At 38.1% G+C, this 20,431-nt stretch overlaps 1 protein-coding gene across 1 annotated transcript; it reads right to left on the minus strand.

Annotated features, from left to right (window-relative positions):
- Positions 1–19,109: 19,109 nt before the first annotated feature.
- Positions 19,110–20,429, minus strand: LOC124272234. Its single transcript, XM_046707388.1, has one exon. It carries the CDS (start codon positions 20,427–20,429, stop codon positions 19,110–19,112), a length of 1,320 nt encoding a protein of 439 aa, XP_046563344.1.
- Positions 20,430–20,431: the final 2 nt, after the last annotated feature.

Consider the following 20,431-nt stretch of genomic DNA (forward strand, 5'->3'; position numbering starts at 1 on the left):
CTAAAAACTGTCGAACATTTTGTTGAGATTTAGGTTGAGGAAATGAACTTACAGCTTCAGTTTTCTCTGTATCAACTTTTATTCCATCTTTACTGAAAATGTGGCCTAAATACTTCACTTGTTTAGCTGCAAATTGACATTTGGATGGTTTAAGTGTTAAACCTGCTTCCTTCAACTTGGAAAATACACATTTTAAATGCTTTAAGTGTTCTTGAAATGTTCTTGAGTGGATGATTACATCATCAACATAAATTAGGACATACCGCCAATTCATTTCTCTCAATGCTTTTGACATAGTTGCCTGAAATGCCATTGGTGCATTTTTAAGACCAAAAGGTAATCTATTGAATTCAAATATCCCTTCTTGGGTTATGAAAGCACTTTTATGTTTTGTTTCCGGATCCAATTGCACTTGCCAAAAGCCATTAGCACAGTCCAAAACGGAAAAATATTTTGCTTGAGTTTGCCCAACTGAATCAATAACATCATCTAGCCTTGGCATTGGAAAAAATATAGGTCTGGTAAGATCATTCAATTTTCTATAATCTACTGCAAATCTAAGACTACCGTCCCTCTTTTTCACCATGACTACTGGTGAGCGCCATTCTGATTCACTGGGTTCAATAATGCCTGCTGCTAACATTTCATCAATTTGCCTTGCACATTCTGCTCTTACTTTTGAAGATTGCCGATAGAAAGGCATATGTACTGGTGCTGCTGAACCTGTTTCTATTTTGTGCAAATGAAGATCTGTTTTGCCCAATTCCTGAAGACTTGATGCAAATACTGACCTTTGTGAAGCAAGGAAGCACTCTAGTTGCGTCTTCTCATCAGGAGTTAAGTCAGAGTTACTAAGATCAAATTTTAAAGGTTCTGTACTTACCTCTGATAATGTAGCACTGATATTTGGCCCTGATGAAACTTCGTTGTCTTCTAGCAGACATGTAAAATCCGGGTCCACGTAAGATGCTGTTGCCAAGATTGTATTTGCCTTCAGATGGACAGTTGAACTTGTGGGATTCATGATGCGAATCCTTGACTTTCTGGAGTTTGGCTGTACCAAACATCGAGCAGCTACTAGGTTTGTATAGAAGAGTGATGAAGCTGGCTCTAGAAGAAGTGTTTGTGATGTATCTGTGTTTATAAGTTTAACTGGAAGATCACACTGGGTGTGTGGAGGAATAGTGCATTGTTTTTGAGCCCTAACTGTGCCTGTGTTTTTGTGAACTAGTGGTACACTGAACAAATTTTCACAGAAGTGCACTGTTGAATGGAAGAGATCTATTTGAACTCTATGTTTACGGAGAAAATCTATTCCTAATATTAGTGTGTTGTGCAGTTTAGAGAAAACATGAAATTGGTGTTCAAATTGAAGATGGTTAATAGAAATGGAAAGTGTTATGCTACCTAGCACTGGATGGGTCTCACCACCTACACCTGTTATCCTATTGTAACAAGAGGGTAGCAAATCTTTTTCTGAGTAACCTGCTTTTGTGAGATAGCTGAGTGTAACACAAGAAATGGCTGCACCTGTGTCTACTAAGGCATTGGTTTTGACATTGTTTAAGGAGACCCTAATGGTATTGATATCCAAAGGCTCAATTAGTGAAATAGAAGGTTCAGGGGTTTCTTTGGGAACTTTGATCATCTTGGGAACTTTGATAAAATTTCTTTCTGAAGTTTGAGTTAACAAACATCTACTTGAGGATTTTGGAACGTTATCTGAAGGTTTCGTCCTTGGGTGCCTGGTTCCCTGTTTGGAGCCAGGCGCCTTATCCTAGTGTTTATTCCTGCAAACTACTTCAGTATGGCCTGGTATTCTACAGATAGTGCATGTAAGTTTTTTATATTTACAGACATGAATACTTGGACACCACCCACCACAACATGTACAGTTTGGTTTGGGAACCAAATTCTGTTGCTGCTGCTGTTGCTGCCTCCATCCATCATACTGCCGTCGTCTATGTGTCTTTTGAGGTGGCTGTTGGGGATTAGCTGTGTCCTGGGAACTGTGTCGGGTTGTCTGCAGACAGATTAATTGCTTGATTGCTTCAGAGAGCTTGGCAATCTCATTATCCTCAGGCCTCAGGGCATGGACTGCTGTGCTCTGGTTTGCCTTTTCTGCAATATCTGCTGCATGCCTTACTTCTTCCAGTGTCTTGGGTTCTTTGTTCTCAACCCAAACACGTATGGCGGAGTTAAGTCCCTTTATAGCAACAGCCACAAGGATGTTTTCAGGTAGATCTTTGCATCCGGCCATTTCTATTCTGGATACAAAGTCCCTTGCCGATTCATGTGGATTTTGTGCCATTGTCAGCACCCTCATATCATTCTTGCTGGGCATAAATCTCTTAGTAATGGCTGCTAACGTGGTGTTAATGTCCCTTGTTGTCTCCTCTGAAAGATTGTCATACCATCTACTGGCATCCCTTTCCAGATAAAAAGGCAGGACAAGTTTTTGTCCTTCACTGTCAAGTTTTTTTAACTGGACAAAGTTCCTGAACTTCTTAACCCATGAAGTGACATTATGGTCTGGAGAGCCTGAGAACTTTTCCAGGGGGACGTCAGTCATTACTGCAGACTCCTGTTGGACAGGTCTTGATGCTGATTGGTTCACCTGCGCAGATGTTTCCTGTGCCACTTGGTGAGTCTGAATCTCCTCTTGTCGGACGTCAGGTATGCCTGTAGAGCTTGTACCTTGTCTGGCTGGTGTAGTCTCCACAGTACGGTTTCTCAATTCGTAGTTGATGGGGATACTCATTGGTGAGAGGCCGGTGATCTTGATAATTTCTCCTCCAATTGAAATCGTGTGGTTACTGGTCTTAATACACGACTTCGTCTAGTTGATAATTTTGTGAGGCCTCCTCCTTGTTGAGAAGTAGAGACCTCACTTTAAGATGGGGAATTGTGTTGTTGGGGAACCTTGAAGAGAGAAGGAAACCGTGAGCACAGAATTGTGACGTGATCCGTTTATTTCTGGAGTGCAAGTGATGTTACAGAACAATCCACAAGATTGTATAATAACATAATATTTATAAGAATTCATATACCGTGCAATATATAAAATAAATGAAACGGAAGTTTGATAATTCGAAGATATTCATAAACAGTAAGTAATATTAAACATTCCATATTTTAGAATTATTGCGGTAATGGCTTAACAACCTTTTTTTACAGTAAGTATGGTGTCACATGTTTTCTTATTCACAATAAACTCAACAATGAAACACATGTGACCTAAAGACAATTATACATGAGTACAGGTTAATGATACACAATGTAGACAAAGGGGCTCCTGGTGGATAGAGAGTACGAGTGTGGCCGGAGGCTACTAAAGCAATGATCCACGAAATATCTCAATTAACTCCAGGTTCACATATGTAAAAGGTAGTTTGCGTGATACGCTGCACCTAGCCTATAGTTTAACATGGTCCATTAATGACTTGATAATTAAATCAAACAACACATTACACAATATACATTACAATATGAACTCTACAAATCTGACACATTACATTTATCGTGAAGGGTGGTAATCATTTAGATGCGTCGCTTGTAATGAAGGGAGACAACGTCATGTCTTAACATACAAGTCGCAAAGGGCGATACAATGATTACTTTTATGAAATACTATTTGTCATAGAAATTCTATATTGCAGTTTGCAATATAGTTTAACGTAATTGACCTAAGCATTGCATACAAGTCTGGGAATACACCTTGTACACATAGGTCAAAGTAACGCTTATGTAACATTATAATAAAATCACTAATTACAATAATACACCAGTATTGCATATAACAAAACAACATGTATACATCAATAAGAATTACTGAGCTGCTTACCTTGAAGAGAGAAGGAAACCGTGAGCACAGAATTGTGACGTGATCCGTTTATTTCTGGAGTGCAAGTGATGGTTAGGACCTACACCTGCCCTCCATATATACCCCTTAACCCGGAACACAGTGATTTGTCATCTCGTGCCACGCACACAGTTTCCATTCAAGATGACCAGCTCGCATGTCAAACATAAACCATCTTTGTTTTAACTGCCTATGTCCATCGTATTGACAGCTATGACCGGAGGGAAGAGTTACCTGTGCACAATAGTCCCATTGACTTTTTACATTTTATTGCACCGCAGTGCAGGCATAGATTTTCTGTGCAGTGACATGTTTGCCTAAAGCGATCACTGCTTATAATAAACCAAATGTATTGAGAGAGCATATGTTTGTACCCAAAAGAATTTAATATTATATCTATACGATCGCAAACCAAATATTTACAATAAAGCTAAATTAATCAATTATATTTTATATATATATTTGCTAACAATAATTTTAGCTGACGGATGTAACGAACAGTAGTTTTGTTCCTGCCATGTTGTGTCAAATTACAGTCATACGTGTAACCCTCATATTGATATGCACTGTGTTATTCTCCGAGGTCAATGACGCTTTAACAAGTTTCCGTCGCACCCCTCCCAGGAGGGTGACAACTGGAAAAAATATTACCCGCTGCCACGGTAACCGCCAAACTCTCCGCCGAGAAGCTGTATCGCTAACAATCGTATGACGTCATAATATGACGTATGCAGTGTCCGGAATTGTAAACCGTTCGATTAGCTGTTTTTGAGTTCACTATGTACAAATTTATTTTACCGACTTTCACTGCTTTATTTAAACTATTTTATACATTGAATCGTTTGCACACTCAACTTAAGCATAATTAACCTTTTTTATAGCAGTAGTAGGTAATAAGTAATCTGCCATACACATACAATAGCATTCCTCATACCCACACAAAAGAATTCCTCACCCAAACAATAGCATTCCTGAACCAAACAAAAGAAATTCCTACAGGCTCAGCCTTAAAGAATGTAGGTTCATTACATTATGAATGACATTCCATAGGTTCAGTTGTTACAACAAAAGAAATTCCTACAGGCTCAGCCTTAAAGAATGTAGGTTCATTACATTATGAATGACATTCCATAGGTTCAGTTGTTACAACAAAAGAAATTCCTACAGGCTCAAAAGAAATTCCTTAAGGAGCATAGAGCAGGACAAAGACATTCCTTAAGGAGCGTAGGAGTAACCATAGAGGTGAAACGTCATTCCTACAGCTGCCCCTCAGGTATATACAGGTGCGCTAACTCACATTCCATAGATACGGCATTTGTCAGTACACGTTCCTACTATTCAAATATCAAATTCTTATAGTTTTTCCTTGTTTTATGTAAAATATGCAATACAAGTTGTGTTACACTCCATTTAATCATGATCAATTCAAAATCAGTTTTACATGCGTATAAGAGTCATGTAACGATGCCGTGAAAGGGTTAATCGCACTTATTCACCACATGCGGCAAACTCTCCTGTATACGCTCAAACACCATGTTTACAAAACGATAAAATGTAGGTCGCCTATCTCGCTTCGCGTTTCATACACAATATTATAATCTCCCTCCCGAGTAGTGCATAAAATTCAAACACAAAGTACACTACTCGGACAGTGAGTCGAATTCAAGTCATAATGCTGGTTGTTTCGTCTTGCATACTCATACTTAGACTTGTTTATTACAACAGTGAGGTAAATTCAGCTTTAATCATTCAGTTTGTTTTACACTCCTACTCGTGCTTATTTAACACAGCCAGGTGCATTCACACCTCATGCTGTCATCACATGCTTTCATAACGTATATGATATAGTTCGTTCAACTTTGCCTTGTGCTAAATATACTCACAAGTTGTTCAAGTCTGGTTGTTGCGTAAATAATGACTAAATTTATTTCAGTTGATGCCTCTATTTGATGTTCGAGGTTGACTAACAGTATCAATAGCAGTATATCACGATTTTTATCAATAAAACATGACTGGTTAAACTTTTTCAAAGCAGGTTAAAAATAGCATATCACGATTTTTAAATATCACAACTAAACACGTGACGGACGAATTTTTTTTACATTTATTTATCTATGACTAGTGATGTTTTTTGAAAACATATGATGGGTGTATGTCATCAGTAAATATATTTTGAAATTGCAATAAAGCAGTTAGCACGACTTGTAAATTTTTATTGAAATGATTCATATATGGTTTGCTGCGAAATTGCGTTTTACCAGTTTTGATAAATAAGCGAAGTGTAGATGTAAACTTCATTCTGCATCTACTACACTCCATTTACCATTGGCTGAGTTTTATAAGGTTAAGTCAGACGGAGACAAATTTGACTATATGTTTTGGATAAGTCTTCACAAGAATTTAAACTGTGCGATTTTGATAAAATTGGTTTAAAGGAGGCACTGATTTACTTTTTGGAAGTCCACAATGATTTTTATTTATCATTGAAACCAATTTCAAACACAATAAGTGAGTCATTTCTCCAATTTACTCTTTGTCCTGACGACGAGTGTCCCGCTCTGTTTGAGGGAGACCTCCACCAGGGTATACATGTATTAAGAATAAGATTAACTGCAGAAGACAAAATATTTTATTTTACGCATTGAGAAGTCAACGGAATTTGGACAAAGATTATTAGAGGAGATGCAGAGCGAGAGATCCAACGAACGAACCGATATTTTCCATGAAGGTAAGTTAATTATCGTTTTTAATCATACATGCAGAAATGTATCACTTGTCTAACAAGAATATTCTGGTTCATGCTCTATGTCATGGAATTGTACTGCATAAATAAATAAATAAATAAAGTTCAACACCCGTAAGTGTGGCGGCAAACTCTGTCCTCGCGTTTAAAACATATTACTCAAAGTAAAGCAAATAAATAAATAAAACTTACATAAAGTCGAACAAAGAGTGTTTGCATACACACTCCGCTGTTGTCATGTAAGAGATGCTTTCTTGTTTGTTTGTTTTTTGTAATAATTTCAGTGTTCGTCTTTTCAGTTTCACTGAACATTCGGTCTTTAAACACAATTTTCACATCACTTTTCAGGATAGGTTTCACATTCATAGAGTGATTGGTGCAATATTTCCTTTGGAATATATCAACAGTTTTTTCCCTCATAAATCACCAAAAGTCCGTTTTTCATGAGAAAGTATCATTTACTTGTCATCCCCACACTTTTTTAATCATGTCAAGTTTTCACATCAGTTATAATCTACATATACAGAGAGGTTTCTGGCACCATGTATGAGTTATGCAAACATACTGTACAAAAATATCGTGATGCTTTCAGGGTCACAGGTAGCACGAACTTTTTATTCTAAGTAGGTAACGTAGTTTTACGAATCCTTTCAGTGGAAATGACTCAGATGTCAACTAGTGAAAAAACATAATACATCTCACGCTATATGCTGTAACGTTCATCGCACGCCGACCTCTACCCAGCGCATTTTATACCGATAAACTATAAATGTATCGCAAGTTTTCGTCGTATTGTCGGACACTTGTAAGCGTTATACAACAAATATCACGACTATCTCGACTTTGTTAAAAAATGTTACGAACAGGATTTTGCAATGCCAATAGGTTTAGTATAAGACAAAAACATCCATGCATTATAAACGTTGTGTCTGTTCTGTTGATTTCACCTGCAACATTTGGCTTTGAGATTATTCATTTTTTGATGCTAAGCATCAAATTTCTCTTTCTGAACATGGCATTCCATTTATATTTTAAATCAAATTAGAAATTATCAACACTGTCTTATCTTTTCCCTGTTCATACATCCATTATTTTGTATGAAACTCAAAATTGCGAAATTAGTGTCACAGTTGATTGAAGGAAGGATCTGTAGAAATCACCGTTTATATTAGAACAATTTATATGAACGGAGGTAATCGCATGGTTATTTTTCAACGTCAGTGCGAAATCCAGCAACATTACTAGAGGTAAGTTAAACCTTTTCAGCATTCGTGAAGAAATCGTATCTTGCAAAGAGTTCGCGTAACTAGGCTACATGTTATTCTCCTATGAATTGTCTAGATGTATCAGGTATCAACATGATAAATTTATATGTGCTGCAATTCAATAGGCTTATAACACACACGTTCGTTTGTTATGGGTATAAAGGTTAGGCTGGGATCAAATAGCTTCTTGTATGGTTCACATCCTGTCGCACTGTATTTCGATGTAGAAGTTGAAACTGCATCGTGCAGTCCTTAAAACCTAAACATCTGTTTATTTTCGAAAATATACTTGTATAGTAAGATTTGTTGTAATGATCAATTTGTAATATACTGTGAATACAAATGGTTTAATCTAGTTATATTCACAGTAAAGAAAACTTTCTGTAACATTTCGAACAGGTTCCTTATAAGTTGTTAAATTCCCCACATGTTTCAAGCGATTTGTGTACATGTGTTCTTCCTTAATGAAGTTTTGACTTTCATGTTGATCGATATTTCCGGTGTTTGATTGGTGCATGTGTTTCGCGTGACGATGTTTTGAGCATGTGTACTCCTCTTATTGAGCGACATTGAATTTGTCAACCAAACCAGTTAGCTTTATAAATACTGAAAGTGTAAATAATGACGAGTCGCAGTTACAGTATTGTTTACTGTTTTGTTGGTTGTAAATAGTGAACTGCTATTTGCAAGTAAATATAAACAGAGATCGCATGCTCCCTGTCAAGGCACAGACATTATCACATCTTGGAGCTGTGTATCCGAGGGTCATGATTAAGATATTGCATAGGTCTTGGGATGACTAAAGGATAAACGTTCCGTACATTTACCAAGAGATTTGAACCTACACCCACCCTTTACAGTCTATCATTTTACACAACTGAGTTAAATTCGTAACTGGTTCAGAAATGTTAATTTACTGAGTCTGGTTTGTAAGAATAGTACTGTGCAAAACCGATATTAGCACATGTATCGCCAAATAAACTTAAATCATGTGTTATGAGTTTAGTGTTTACTTACAGTTAACAAAGTTATTTGGAATTCCTCTGGCCTAGATGTCAGACGCTACCATATTATGTACGATCACGTTTGAACGAGTGACAAAGCTGTAACTTGTAATCTATAGCTCAATCTTCTCTGCAGGCAAGAGATTGTTAGCTAGATGGTTTTCAAACAAAACGTTTACAAATCCAGCTATATGGTAACGATATACCCCAGTGATTAACAGCATGAGCATTGATATGTGCAACTGGGAACCGAAGTCAGCGAGTCTGACCACCCAATCCCTTTAGTCGTCTCTCACGACATGGATAGTTTGTGCGAAGCATGGGTTGCTGAAGACCTATTCTAACCAAGATCTTCACGGTAAGGGAAAATGGGTAAGGGAAAATGGTTCTTATGTCACATACACTGAGATTAATCACAAGCATCACTGTTCAAAGATAATTTCTTTATTTGATATCACATCATGAGAAAGGAAATGCGAACCAGGTGGTTACCAGTCCGTAGGTTGTCCGTTGCCTAAGTTGTGTGCTGCTGCTGCTGACACTGCAATACGGAGAAATGTAAACATCCACATAATGGGAATACACAATGTGAATTCGCCATCTATGTACTTCAGTCTATATCTTTAATTATACTCACTGGAAATACGCTGCCTCACTCCCATTAAGATCTTTCCCAACAGATTGTGACCACGCCAGTTTAATTCATTCCTAATCCTAGTATCTGATAGGGAGAGTCCAACTCCCCATATTCTGTCGTATGGGGATGCCTCTACTAACACCTTAGGATATGTGTTTAGCAACAGAGACTTAAGTTCTTCAGACTGAGTGAATTTGGCATAATTGGCTCTTTCCACCACTTGTGGACTTATCGTATGCCAGACGGTGGGATTAAAGTTCTTCACGCGTTTACCTAACTGTTTCTCTTCAGATGGAGATGATGAATTCAAAATACACTCAGCAATAAATGTATCGCCGAATGTCAAAGCTTTGCAATACATATAGTACTGCTCAGAACAGTTAAAGGTTTTCCCATCCACTTCCATCTTTACAAGATAGTGTTGACTGAAAGGACTGTTTCTCGAATAGAAGTACACACAGCGTTCATCTTCAGCAGTTCCCATGTTGCTGAATAAAGATTCACCACGCGAATAGGGCGTTGGTCTGTTTACACGGCTTGGTCCTGAATATGGCGGTGGTGGTGTCATAATGGTACCCGGTTTGGTCATGAGAGTGGGTGACGTTGCCCGTCCATGTCCAGTCACTGGAATTGTAGCATGCGGTGGGACACTGCTAGAGACGCAGGTGGGGACCTGTCTTGGGATTGTCTCGTAATCATCAAGTGTGGCCGTGTACTCCTTAGAAGAGCCGAGGAATGCTTTGAACACCTCTGATGTCATTGAGATGGTTTTCTTCATACCACGGGAATTCCAGTTGGACAGATGCACATACACCACCCCATTGAAAAAGTTGATGCTAAGGTAGTGTTTGTCAGCAAACTGATAAACGGCTTCAGCAGCAGTAGTAGACATCATGCAAGAAGACTTGATCAACAGCCAGAGAGACAGTGTGGTTGTAAGTGGTGAGTGGTTCTATTAATGATCAAGATTTTTTGATCATGTGATGTTCGAAATCTTTCTGGAAGCTTTGAAAACTTGCAAACTCATGCAAACGTTTGATCACATGACAGTGCCATTCATCAAACGGTTTATATAACCCGAGAAAACACTACCCTCTTTTATGAGTCAACATGAGTTTGCAAATTTTGTTATTACCCAATTTTACTGACTCATCCTCACGTGATGGGTGTGAGCTAGTTTCGCCACGACATCTATTCAGATCTTGCACATTGAACATATGAAAATAGGTTATCTATTGAATTCATCATCACGAAGTAGTTCGATGGTGACAATCAGTTTTACCTAGTCATCTTGAACTTTAGAATTTGATTCAAGAAACGTATTCTATGGCGGGTATCTTTCTCAGGATACCTTATCCTCACGAAACCATGTGGACTTATGCAAGTGAAGGTATAAAAGGTTCGAACTTTGTCCTTTCTCATCACACCACATCATCTCCCACCATGCTTGAAGACTGACTTGTCTCTACACTTGAAGAAGACAAACCGACCTTAGTGGTATTTGTGTTGACGATTTGACAACAGTAAGGTAAGGATGTGTTCATTGAAAGAGAGTATGTGACATTACTGGTAATAGTGATAAGAAAGAGTGTTATTTTGTTTCACCTGAAATATTTTACATATACCCAGTTAACAAAGTTTGGTAGGAGCAACGTGGGTTCAATGACACCAGACCAACGTCTGTCTAACAATGAGACAACCATAAACACTAGATTGCACTGTACGCTACTTCACTATAGTAGCATATAGGGTGTTGGCTACATATGCTATTTTTTCTTTTACACAGGTTCTGAGCTGTTATGCATACTATTCTTGGTGAATAACCTCATAATGTCAAACCATACCACATGCCCAGTGTACGTTTGTGGTCATTGCAATGTCCGCTTTAGACATAAATCCAGTTTAGTACGTCATCTTCAGAATTGTGGTAGAACAGGTTCTTTATTTATATGTCAATTTTGTCAAAAGGCTTTTAATCGGAAAGATAATTTGAATCAACATGTCAAAACCTGTAAACAGAGAGTTGTCTATGGTCGTCAATGTCCACACTGCTTTAAACAGTTTTCAAATGAAACTGATTATCAAAACCATCCCTGTGTAGGTTCATGTTCAAATAATGTTTCTGCTCATACCTGTCCAACCTGTGATCAATCCTTTCCCACCTCAAAGGCTTTGCGTATGCACAAAAGTCAATCAGGTCATGATATGATAGGACATGGTAAAGGCAGGGCTAAGAAAAAGTCTAAGCCAGCAACAGTGTCTGTAGCACCCCCTGATTCACCTCCTGTTTCCACTGCTCCTCCTGCTTCGTCCCACCATCCTAGTCAACCCAAAGATCATTCAAAGCCATGTTCTACTGAAGCTTTACAGGGTGATGTTAGGGAATATGACTTCAAAGGTAGGGGTGCAACTGATGCATTAGAATTTCTAGTCAGTGAACAGGGCAATATCATTTCATCGCTAGAATCAGAAATACATGAGAAAAAATCTGTGAAATGGGGTTTGTGTTTACACATTAAAATGGAAAAACCAAGTGATGATGGTGCATCAAATTATCATGAAGCCTATTTTAGAAGTGAAATGCAGACAGCTACAGTAGGGAGCGATCTGATTGAACAGTATTTGGAAGCTATGAACAAATTGCTTCAAACTTTAGATGATTATGAAGGGGTTCATTCTGGTTTAAATGTGTCTGCCATTGTGGTTTTGAAACTTACTGTGGTCAAGTTTGCTCCCTTTAGAGGAGGTACTTACATCCCATTACCACCAGCACTGGCAAAGCATACTTACTGCATTACCAATGTTAAAAATGAGGATAATAATTTATGTTTTCCCTTATCCATTCTTGCCAAATTGTTCCCATCTAAAGTCAACAAAGAAAGACAAAGTCATTACCTTCCCCATTTGAATCAACTCAATTTAGAAGGATTCACTTTCCCTATGTCCTTGAAACAAATTTCTCGGTTTGAACAACTAAACAAGTTGTCCATCAATATGTATGGTTTTGAAGATGGTACCTTATACCCAATGTTCATCAGTGAGGTTCTGGATGTAGAAAAAAACAGACAGGTGGATTTGTTACTACTGTCAGAGGAAAGTGAACCAGATGATTTTGAAGGGATCTTAGGATTAGAAGACCATGAGGAAGCCATGGAGATTGACAAGAGCCCAAACATGCATTACTGTCTGATCACTAGACTGAATAGGTTAGTCAGAAACAGAAAAGGTGATAAAAACATGTGCTTTGTTTGTAGAAAATGTTTATGGTCATTTTCATCCAAGACAAGGTTGGAAGCTCACAAAACGTACTGTTACACAAAGGCACAAAGGGTTGATTTACCTAAACCTGAAGAAGCAGTGTACCAGTTTGGTTTAAGATCACAAAGCAAAACTGAAAGAGCGAAGTTTCTGATTGTAGCTGACTTTGAAAGTTTATTAGTGCCTGAACAGGGAAATACGTCTCGTCTGAATCGCCATGTACCCTGTGCTTATGCCTACAAGGTGGTGTGTACTGATGAACAATATTCTAAACCTATTCAAACTTATGTAGGTCAAAATGCTGCAGAACATTTCATTGAAAACATTTTGAAAGAATATGATGAAATTATGAATCTGTTTGATTCTGTTAAACCTATGCAGCTCACTGAACAAGATCAACGTCTTATAGCTAGCACAACCCATTGTGGATTGTGTGGAGAGCTGCTGGGATCTGATAGGGTGTTAGACCATGACCATTTGTCAGGGAAATTTCGTCAGGTTTTGCATAATAAATGCAATCTAAATTTTCAGTTAAGGAAGAAGGTGGTTGTCATGTTTCACAATTTGGAACATTATGATGCTCATCTGTTGCTAGAGGTGGCTCAAAAATTTGGTGATCGTGAGATCACTGTCATACCACATACCACTGAGCAATTTCTGTCCTTCACGGTTGACAAACATTTAGTCTTTTTGGATTCTTACAAATTTTTACAGAGTTCATTAGAGGCTCTAACTCAAAATCAGCTGAAGAAAGGAGAGGATACATTTGTGTATTTGAATGAGCATTTTGGAGGCAAGGCTCATCATCTCACAAGAAAACTAAACTTTCCCTATGAATATATGCAATCCTGGAACACTTTAGAGGAGACATCTTTGCCTCCCAAAGAGACCTTTTACAGTTCACTCAGTGAACAAAGTATCAGCGATGCAGATTATGCATATACACAGCAATTATGGGAAACATTCCAGTGCCAAACCATCAGTGATTTCACGAGACTGTATGTCAAAACAGATGTATTACTGCTCACAGATATCATTGAGACTTTTCGAACAGGTTGCTTGAATGATTATGGGCTAGACATTTGCCATTACTATTCCATGCCTGGTTTCTGTTTGGACGCAGCTATGAAAATCACGGGAGCAAAAATTGGATCTATTCACAGAGGTTGACACCTACAATTTCATTGAAAATTCTATTCGTGGTGGAGTGTCAGTCATTGGTAAGAAATATGCTGAAGCCAACAATGACCATATGGAACAATCTGACCCAGAGAAAGACACTTCCACCCTTCTCTACTTTGATGTGAATTCATTGTATGCCACTGTCATGTTACAACCTCTCCCCATTGGAAACTATCAATTCATCCCATCCACAGAGTTCAGTAAGATAGACTGGTACAATGTAGATACTCAGGGTGATACAGGTTATATCTTGGAAGTGGATTTGATGTATCCTCCTCACTTACACAAATCTCATGCAGCTTTCCCTATGGCTCCAACTCATGATGATATCTCTTTTGGGGAGTTTTCAGAGAAACACAAAGAATTGCTGGCTCATTTCCTCAAAAAAGACATGGATAAACTTCCTACAAAATCATCTGGTAGAAAACTGTTTTGTACCTTGAAAGACCGTACCAATTATGTGGTTCATTTCAAAACCTTACAGTTGTATCTAAAGCATGGTTTAGTGTTAAAGCAAATACACAGAGTTCTCAAATTTACCCAAAGCCCATGGTTGAAGCCCTATGTGGAGCTCAACTTGAGAAATCATAAAAAATGCAAAGGACGATTGTGACAAAGATCGTTACAAACTGATGAACAACTGTGTGTTTGGACGTTTCTGCATGAATAAACGCAAACACAAAACAGTGCAGCTGGTCACCCAACAAGCAAAACTTCAAAAACTGTGTGCAAAATCCAACTTCAAAACTTCAAAATTTATTCAGAGGATGTGGTGGCAGTAGAAATGGAAAAGGTGTCTGTTCGATTAGATCAGCCTATTACTGTTGGGTTTACCATTCTGGACTTGGCCAAATATGAAATCTATTCATTTTACTATGACATTATGCAAAATCAATATGGACATGAACATTTGGATTTGCTCATGACAGATACTGACAGTCTGTTCATGCAAGTCCATGCCCCTCCGCATGAACCTCTCCTGGACCCCTATGTTTTTATGAAGCGAAACTTGGAGTTATTTGACACTTCCAATTATGCACCAGAAGATCCAAAAGGATTGTATTCTGATTGCAATCGCAAAGTCACTGGGAAGATGAAGGATGAAGCAGGTGGAAACATTATTTTAGAATTTTGTGGTTTGAAAAGTAAGATGTACTCTTTCTTAATGCAAAAAGACAAAGAACTCATGGAGAAAAAAACAGCCAAAGGTATAAAGAAATCTGTCATCAAAAAATTTCTCAGACACGAAATGTTTAGAGACTGTCTGTTTGATGGGAAACCTGTCTCATGTTCCTTTAATCTCATTAGGTCACATAATAACACTCTGTACACGGAACATCATACCAAAGTAGCATTGACAGCCATAGACAACAAACGTTTTATTTTAGAAGATGGTATTTATAGTGTTCCTTATGGTTATTCACCAGAATAATTGCTTACTGAACCATTAGGAAAGCAGTAGATGAAATCACAGTAGAGGAAATCAACCTCAGGTATGTTCCACTTTGTGTTTCCACTTCTTTAAAATTATGTTCATAATTATACACTTGATCATCAACTTTTTAGTTTGACATTGCAGTTACCATGTCTGTTCTTTTTTCATTCACAGATGGAACAACCATCATATATCTGCACTACCTGTCACGGCTATCTACCTGTGGATGCTGATGGGGAAGACAGTTCAGGACTGTTTACGTATGTCTATTGCAATACCAAGCTGAAATACACCTACCATAGATTCATGGTTCATACTGACACCTGTCCTGTGAGAATACAAGTGCATAAGAAGAAATATGAGAAAAAGCCACGTGTGTGCACGTGACATAGGATACACCACAATGACTGAAGGTGTTATTCATCCACTGTGTGTGTTTATGTGCACGATGATGTGCTAATTGCTCTATGAGTCACTGAGCAAAGACAACAACAACAATAAAAAAATGTAATTTATGTGTTTATTGAAAAAAGCATGAACACTACAGAACCTCTAATGCTCTCAGCTTTGTTGCTCCAGGCACACCATTAACTGCTTTTCCTTTGATATATAAAATCTTTGACTGACTTTTGTGTTTTGTTCTTCTTTTCAACAGTTGTTTTGGTGCATGCAAGCGCTTTAACAGTTTATGAAACTTATTATATCCTGGTGGTGTATGTTTCCTCTTAGGAGACAGGATCATAAACCGAATTAAGTCCACAATGTTGGTACCATACAACACTTTTCCACTCTCCAACACCAGTTGCAAATTTTCTGTTAATCCAATGTTTCCAGCTGTAATATTGTTTTTCAAAAAGAACCACATTGACATCAGCTTGCCAACAGAATTTGAAGATGAAATGCCTTGAATGAGTTGATCTGGAACTCGTAACATCACATTAAGATCTGGCTGTAGAGATGAGTCATGCTCTTCACTACCATCACTCACTGTCACTGGACTCACTGGAGGTTTCCCTGTCAGATTCACTGTCGGATTCACTGTCGGATTCGCTTTCTCTTGTTCTTGTTTTGACACCAGTCTCTGGTAATTTTCTCTTGTCAAAAGAACCATTGGCTTGGACATGATGTAGAGTGGTGAGATAACTCCTTATGCAAATAGGTAGAATTGAATGGTGTAAGATGAGGAGTTCACGTTTTCTGTGTCTGCTGACAGCCTTGTTGGCTAACATGCGAATGACCCTCTTGCGACGAGACAGCCAGGTTTTATGTTCATTTGTCACCACTATGTTACCCATGAGAATATTATACACAAGAGTAAGAATTGATAGGAATTGTTCTGAAGAAGCATGAGTCAGCATAGCTTTTCTCTGAGCAGGATTAGCTTCTGCTAACACTGATAAGAAACTAACATGATGTTTTATCAGCCCACTCATGTTGATGCTGTAGGGTAGCTGTTCCACTTTCAAATGAAGAAACACATCTTTAGTGATTGTTATTTATCTAGACATCCTCTTCATTGTCATCTTCTTTGCACTGGCTACAATCATGTGGAGGATCCCTCTGCCAACTTTCCAACAAATCTTCACCCTTAACAGACACAGAGGTACTGTGTTTTGTGTCTTCATAATCTTGTAAAGTCATAGCCTTTTGGAAAATATTATTAGCAACCGTTCGGTCATTTTCGCTACTGAAGCATTCGTAATCTACCCTTCCATCTGTCCATATATCTTCATCCAGTATGTTGGGGCACAGTCTGTTATTCCACAACAAGTCTTTAATGACTTCCGTCCATGAGTCATAGCGATCTTCTATTTGTAAAGCAGCATAATCGTCTCCCACACTGACACTGTAAACAACATTCTAGAAGCTGTTTCATTCAATGTTGTACCATTCTTTCTGTGTTTTTCAATAATGTCAAACAAACAATTCCTTTCTTTCACTGCATACATTTTGTTTTGCTAAAGGAGGCGAGCCAACTGTAGAATGACTGAAGTAAAGTGAACTGGTTGTTATATAGAAAACTATGATGATGAATTCATAGTTGTATGTTTTTGGAGCTGCTATCATGTTGATATAACCACAATGTGGAGACAGTCTGAAATGTTCAATCAGAGGATCATCATCTGGTATCCAGGAATGGGCTCGCAGTCTACATTGGAAACAGTAGACTTTATCAGATTGTCCCGTGTAAATAAATCCAGCTTCAGCCATGACTTTTAGGTGACTGTTTCATTTGTACTGGCCAAGTCTTGAATGAAGCCAGTCTATCAGTAAACTTTTTTCCATCAGGAGAATTATGTGTTACACCAACACAATCGGTCTCCACATCAAAGTGTCCACAAACATCCATAGCTCTGTTCAGTTCAGTGGTTGTAAACGAAATGAGGTATCACAGGCATGTATGTGTATATTTAGTGAAGCTATTTCTGTGGTAGGTAGACTGTACACATCTCATCGTCAGTAAATATGTTGGTTCGTAAACGTCCATACTGTTCATCAGCATAAGGTGACACATCTAAGACAAGATAACCATATTTCTTTCCTCCTACTGCATCTTGAAACGATTCAGCAAAATACTTAGCTTGACCTGGAAATACTTGCGATGCTAAAATCTTGTATTCATGTGCTGAACGTGGATTGGACAACAAGACAAAGTAATGTGTGTTCAGTGACATTGTTCTTGCATATTCGCCTTTAGGGTAGACACTTTGCATAATGTTGATCACTGTAATCCCTAAATGATGCGATAGTGTGGTATACAGATCTAAAATCAAAGGACGTTTACACATTTGTTGCATGTAATCATCCAGGACAAGTAAACATTGTTTGTCTGATTCATGAGAATAAGCTTTCAGTTCCTCTTCAGTAGGCAAGTGATCTTGAAATCTAATATTGGAAACACTTTTTTCAAGCTCTGAATAAATGTCTTGCCACACAACATAACAGTAAATAATCAAGTGAGGTGGTGGATCAAACATGGTATCTGCTTGTTTTATAAGACGAGCAGTCCAAACACTTTACCACTAGAGGATCCACCAGCTACAGAAATTGTAGTAGGCGTATGAAAGGGTAACAGACATTCTTCCATGACGACCTGCACACTTCACCAATGTATTGTACTAGTGAGTTAAAACCTCACATGATGACGTTTTTATACAAAGAACAACTACAGGATTTAAACTAAACTACTTTTTATTAAATGTTTTCGTTCCATGCAACTATAACACATAGTTTCATTGAAAACAGGAAGGAGTACAATATTTAAAATAGTGACAAATATATCGTGATACAAACATATCATTCCAATTCAAGTTTTTACATCAAACTGATGATAAAAGTGGTGCAAAGTCCAGTTAGCTTTAAATGCACACAACAGATAATACAGACAATATGATCCACAGACATTTGAATCTACTGATTGTAAAGGTATGGTACTGCAGGTGTAGAATTGAACATATGACTTTAAATAGTCATCAAATGTTGTACTGATAGGTTCAGCTAGACTGTCAAACAGTTCTGCTCTGTTTCCTTTCAAATACATAGCAACCCAATGACGGCCATCTTTACTTCTCACATCAGTATTAACAATTAAACCAACACCTCTCATCAACATTGAAGATGTAAGCACAGGTAACATGTCTCTAGCATACACTCCTAAGACATGGTTTCTAAGCACAGGATCGCATTGAATAGCACATAACAATTCAGAGGCTCTCATCTTCTTCACTTGACATACACATTCCTGGCTTGGTCAATTTCTATGAGTGAGGTCCTTTCTGTCATGACAATACAACTCAGTGATTTGGTTAAGGCTGCATTGAACTGAATTTCTAGTGATACATTTCCCCGTCGTACTAGACTGAGATGTTCAGTGCCAGTTTCGTTCAGTTCGAACACAAAAAGGGCACTTCCAAGTAAAAATTCTTTTCTGCTGATGAAGTTGCCTTTACTTTCTCTTTTTACATTCACCCCATCAAACAGATTCAGATAGGTATCTGCATCATCTGCACTGGATGATCTCCCAGGGAGACTGACACCATTGACATTCAGAGTAACCTTTTTGATCATACTCAATTGAAAGTTGTATGGGTTCTTCACCAAAGAACCGGTCATACTACTGCTCTCAACAAATGCAACTGTGTATCGATGGGCAACAGGATTTGAGATATTCTCAATTGTGAATGATTCAGTAGACACAGGAATAGTGGTTGATTTGACTTCTGTCTTCACATAGGGATACAGTGCATTGTTTGGTTTCCCATTGGTCTTTTCTTCAAACAAGGTGTTATGAGCCAGAATTAAAGCTGGGTTCACTTTCAGATAACACACTTTAAGTGACGCATCTAAAATGCTTATTTTGTATTTAGTATTAGCAACTCCACTCATAAGACAAAACTGAGGATCGGTTCTGTACAAGGTTACATTCAATTTTACTCCATTAATCAAATAACGATCCATGTTGAACACATCTTCAAACAAATTGCCAACCATTGTGATCTCTTGACTTTTAGCAATGTAGTCACCACGTTTCAACAATCCATCATTACCACCAGCAACAGCATCAGTTGATTCGATGTCATCATTGTCATTACCAGTATCTTTATAGAACAACTGTGATGTTAACTGTGAACTTTTGGCGTCTGCTCCATAATTCAACAATGTCTTGAACATGCTTTTATAGGGATAGTGATTATTTGCACTCGATACCAATTGATTTCCCAGGGACACCGACACTTGAGAGAACAGGGACTGTAAAACAAGTTGATAGGCCCCACTTTTCTCATCCTCAGCCAGTGGAGATGATGTAACATCGTCATGCACCACTTTAAGTTTCACATGTAGTCTTGTTCTCTTCAAATCAATGTACTCGCTACCCTGATTAGGGATAGCAAATTCCAATGGTGACGAGTCGTTGATTTGGCTTAATGGACGTACATCGTTGAAATAGAACATCTCTGTGGTTGTTGTGTAACTTGGAAGCGAAAAAAGAGAGTAAGAATCAGGGAGATATTCCGAAAAGTTACTGCTGGATAAGAGCGCCATTG

This window comes from Haliotis rubra, unplaced genomic scaffold (assembly GCF_003918875.1).
Source record: "Haliotis rubra isolate DU_JTF1 unplaced genomic scaffold, ASM391887v1 Scf1676, whole genome shotgun sequence".
Classification (NCBI taxonomy): domain Eukaryota; kingdom Metazoa; phylum Mollusca; class Gastropoda; order Lepetellida; family Haliotidae; genus Haliotis; species Haliotis rubra.

What these genes read in the sequence shown, in the direction of transcription:
- LOC124272234 (XM_046707388.1), bottom strand. Translation starts at nt 20,429, where the DNA reads ATGGCGCTCTTATCCAGCAGTAACTTTTCGGAATATCTCCCTGATTCT.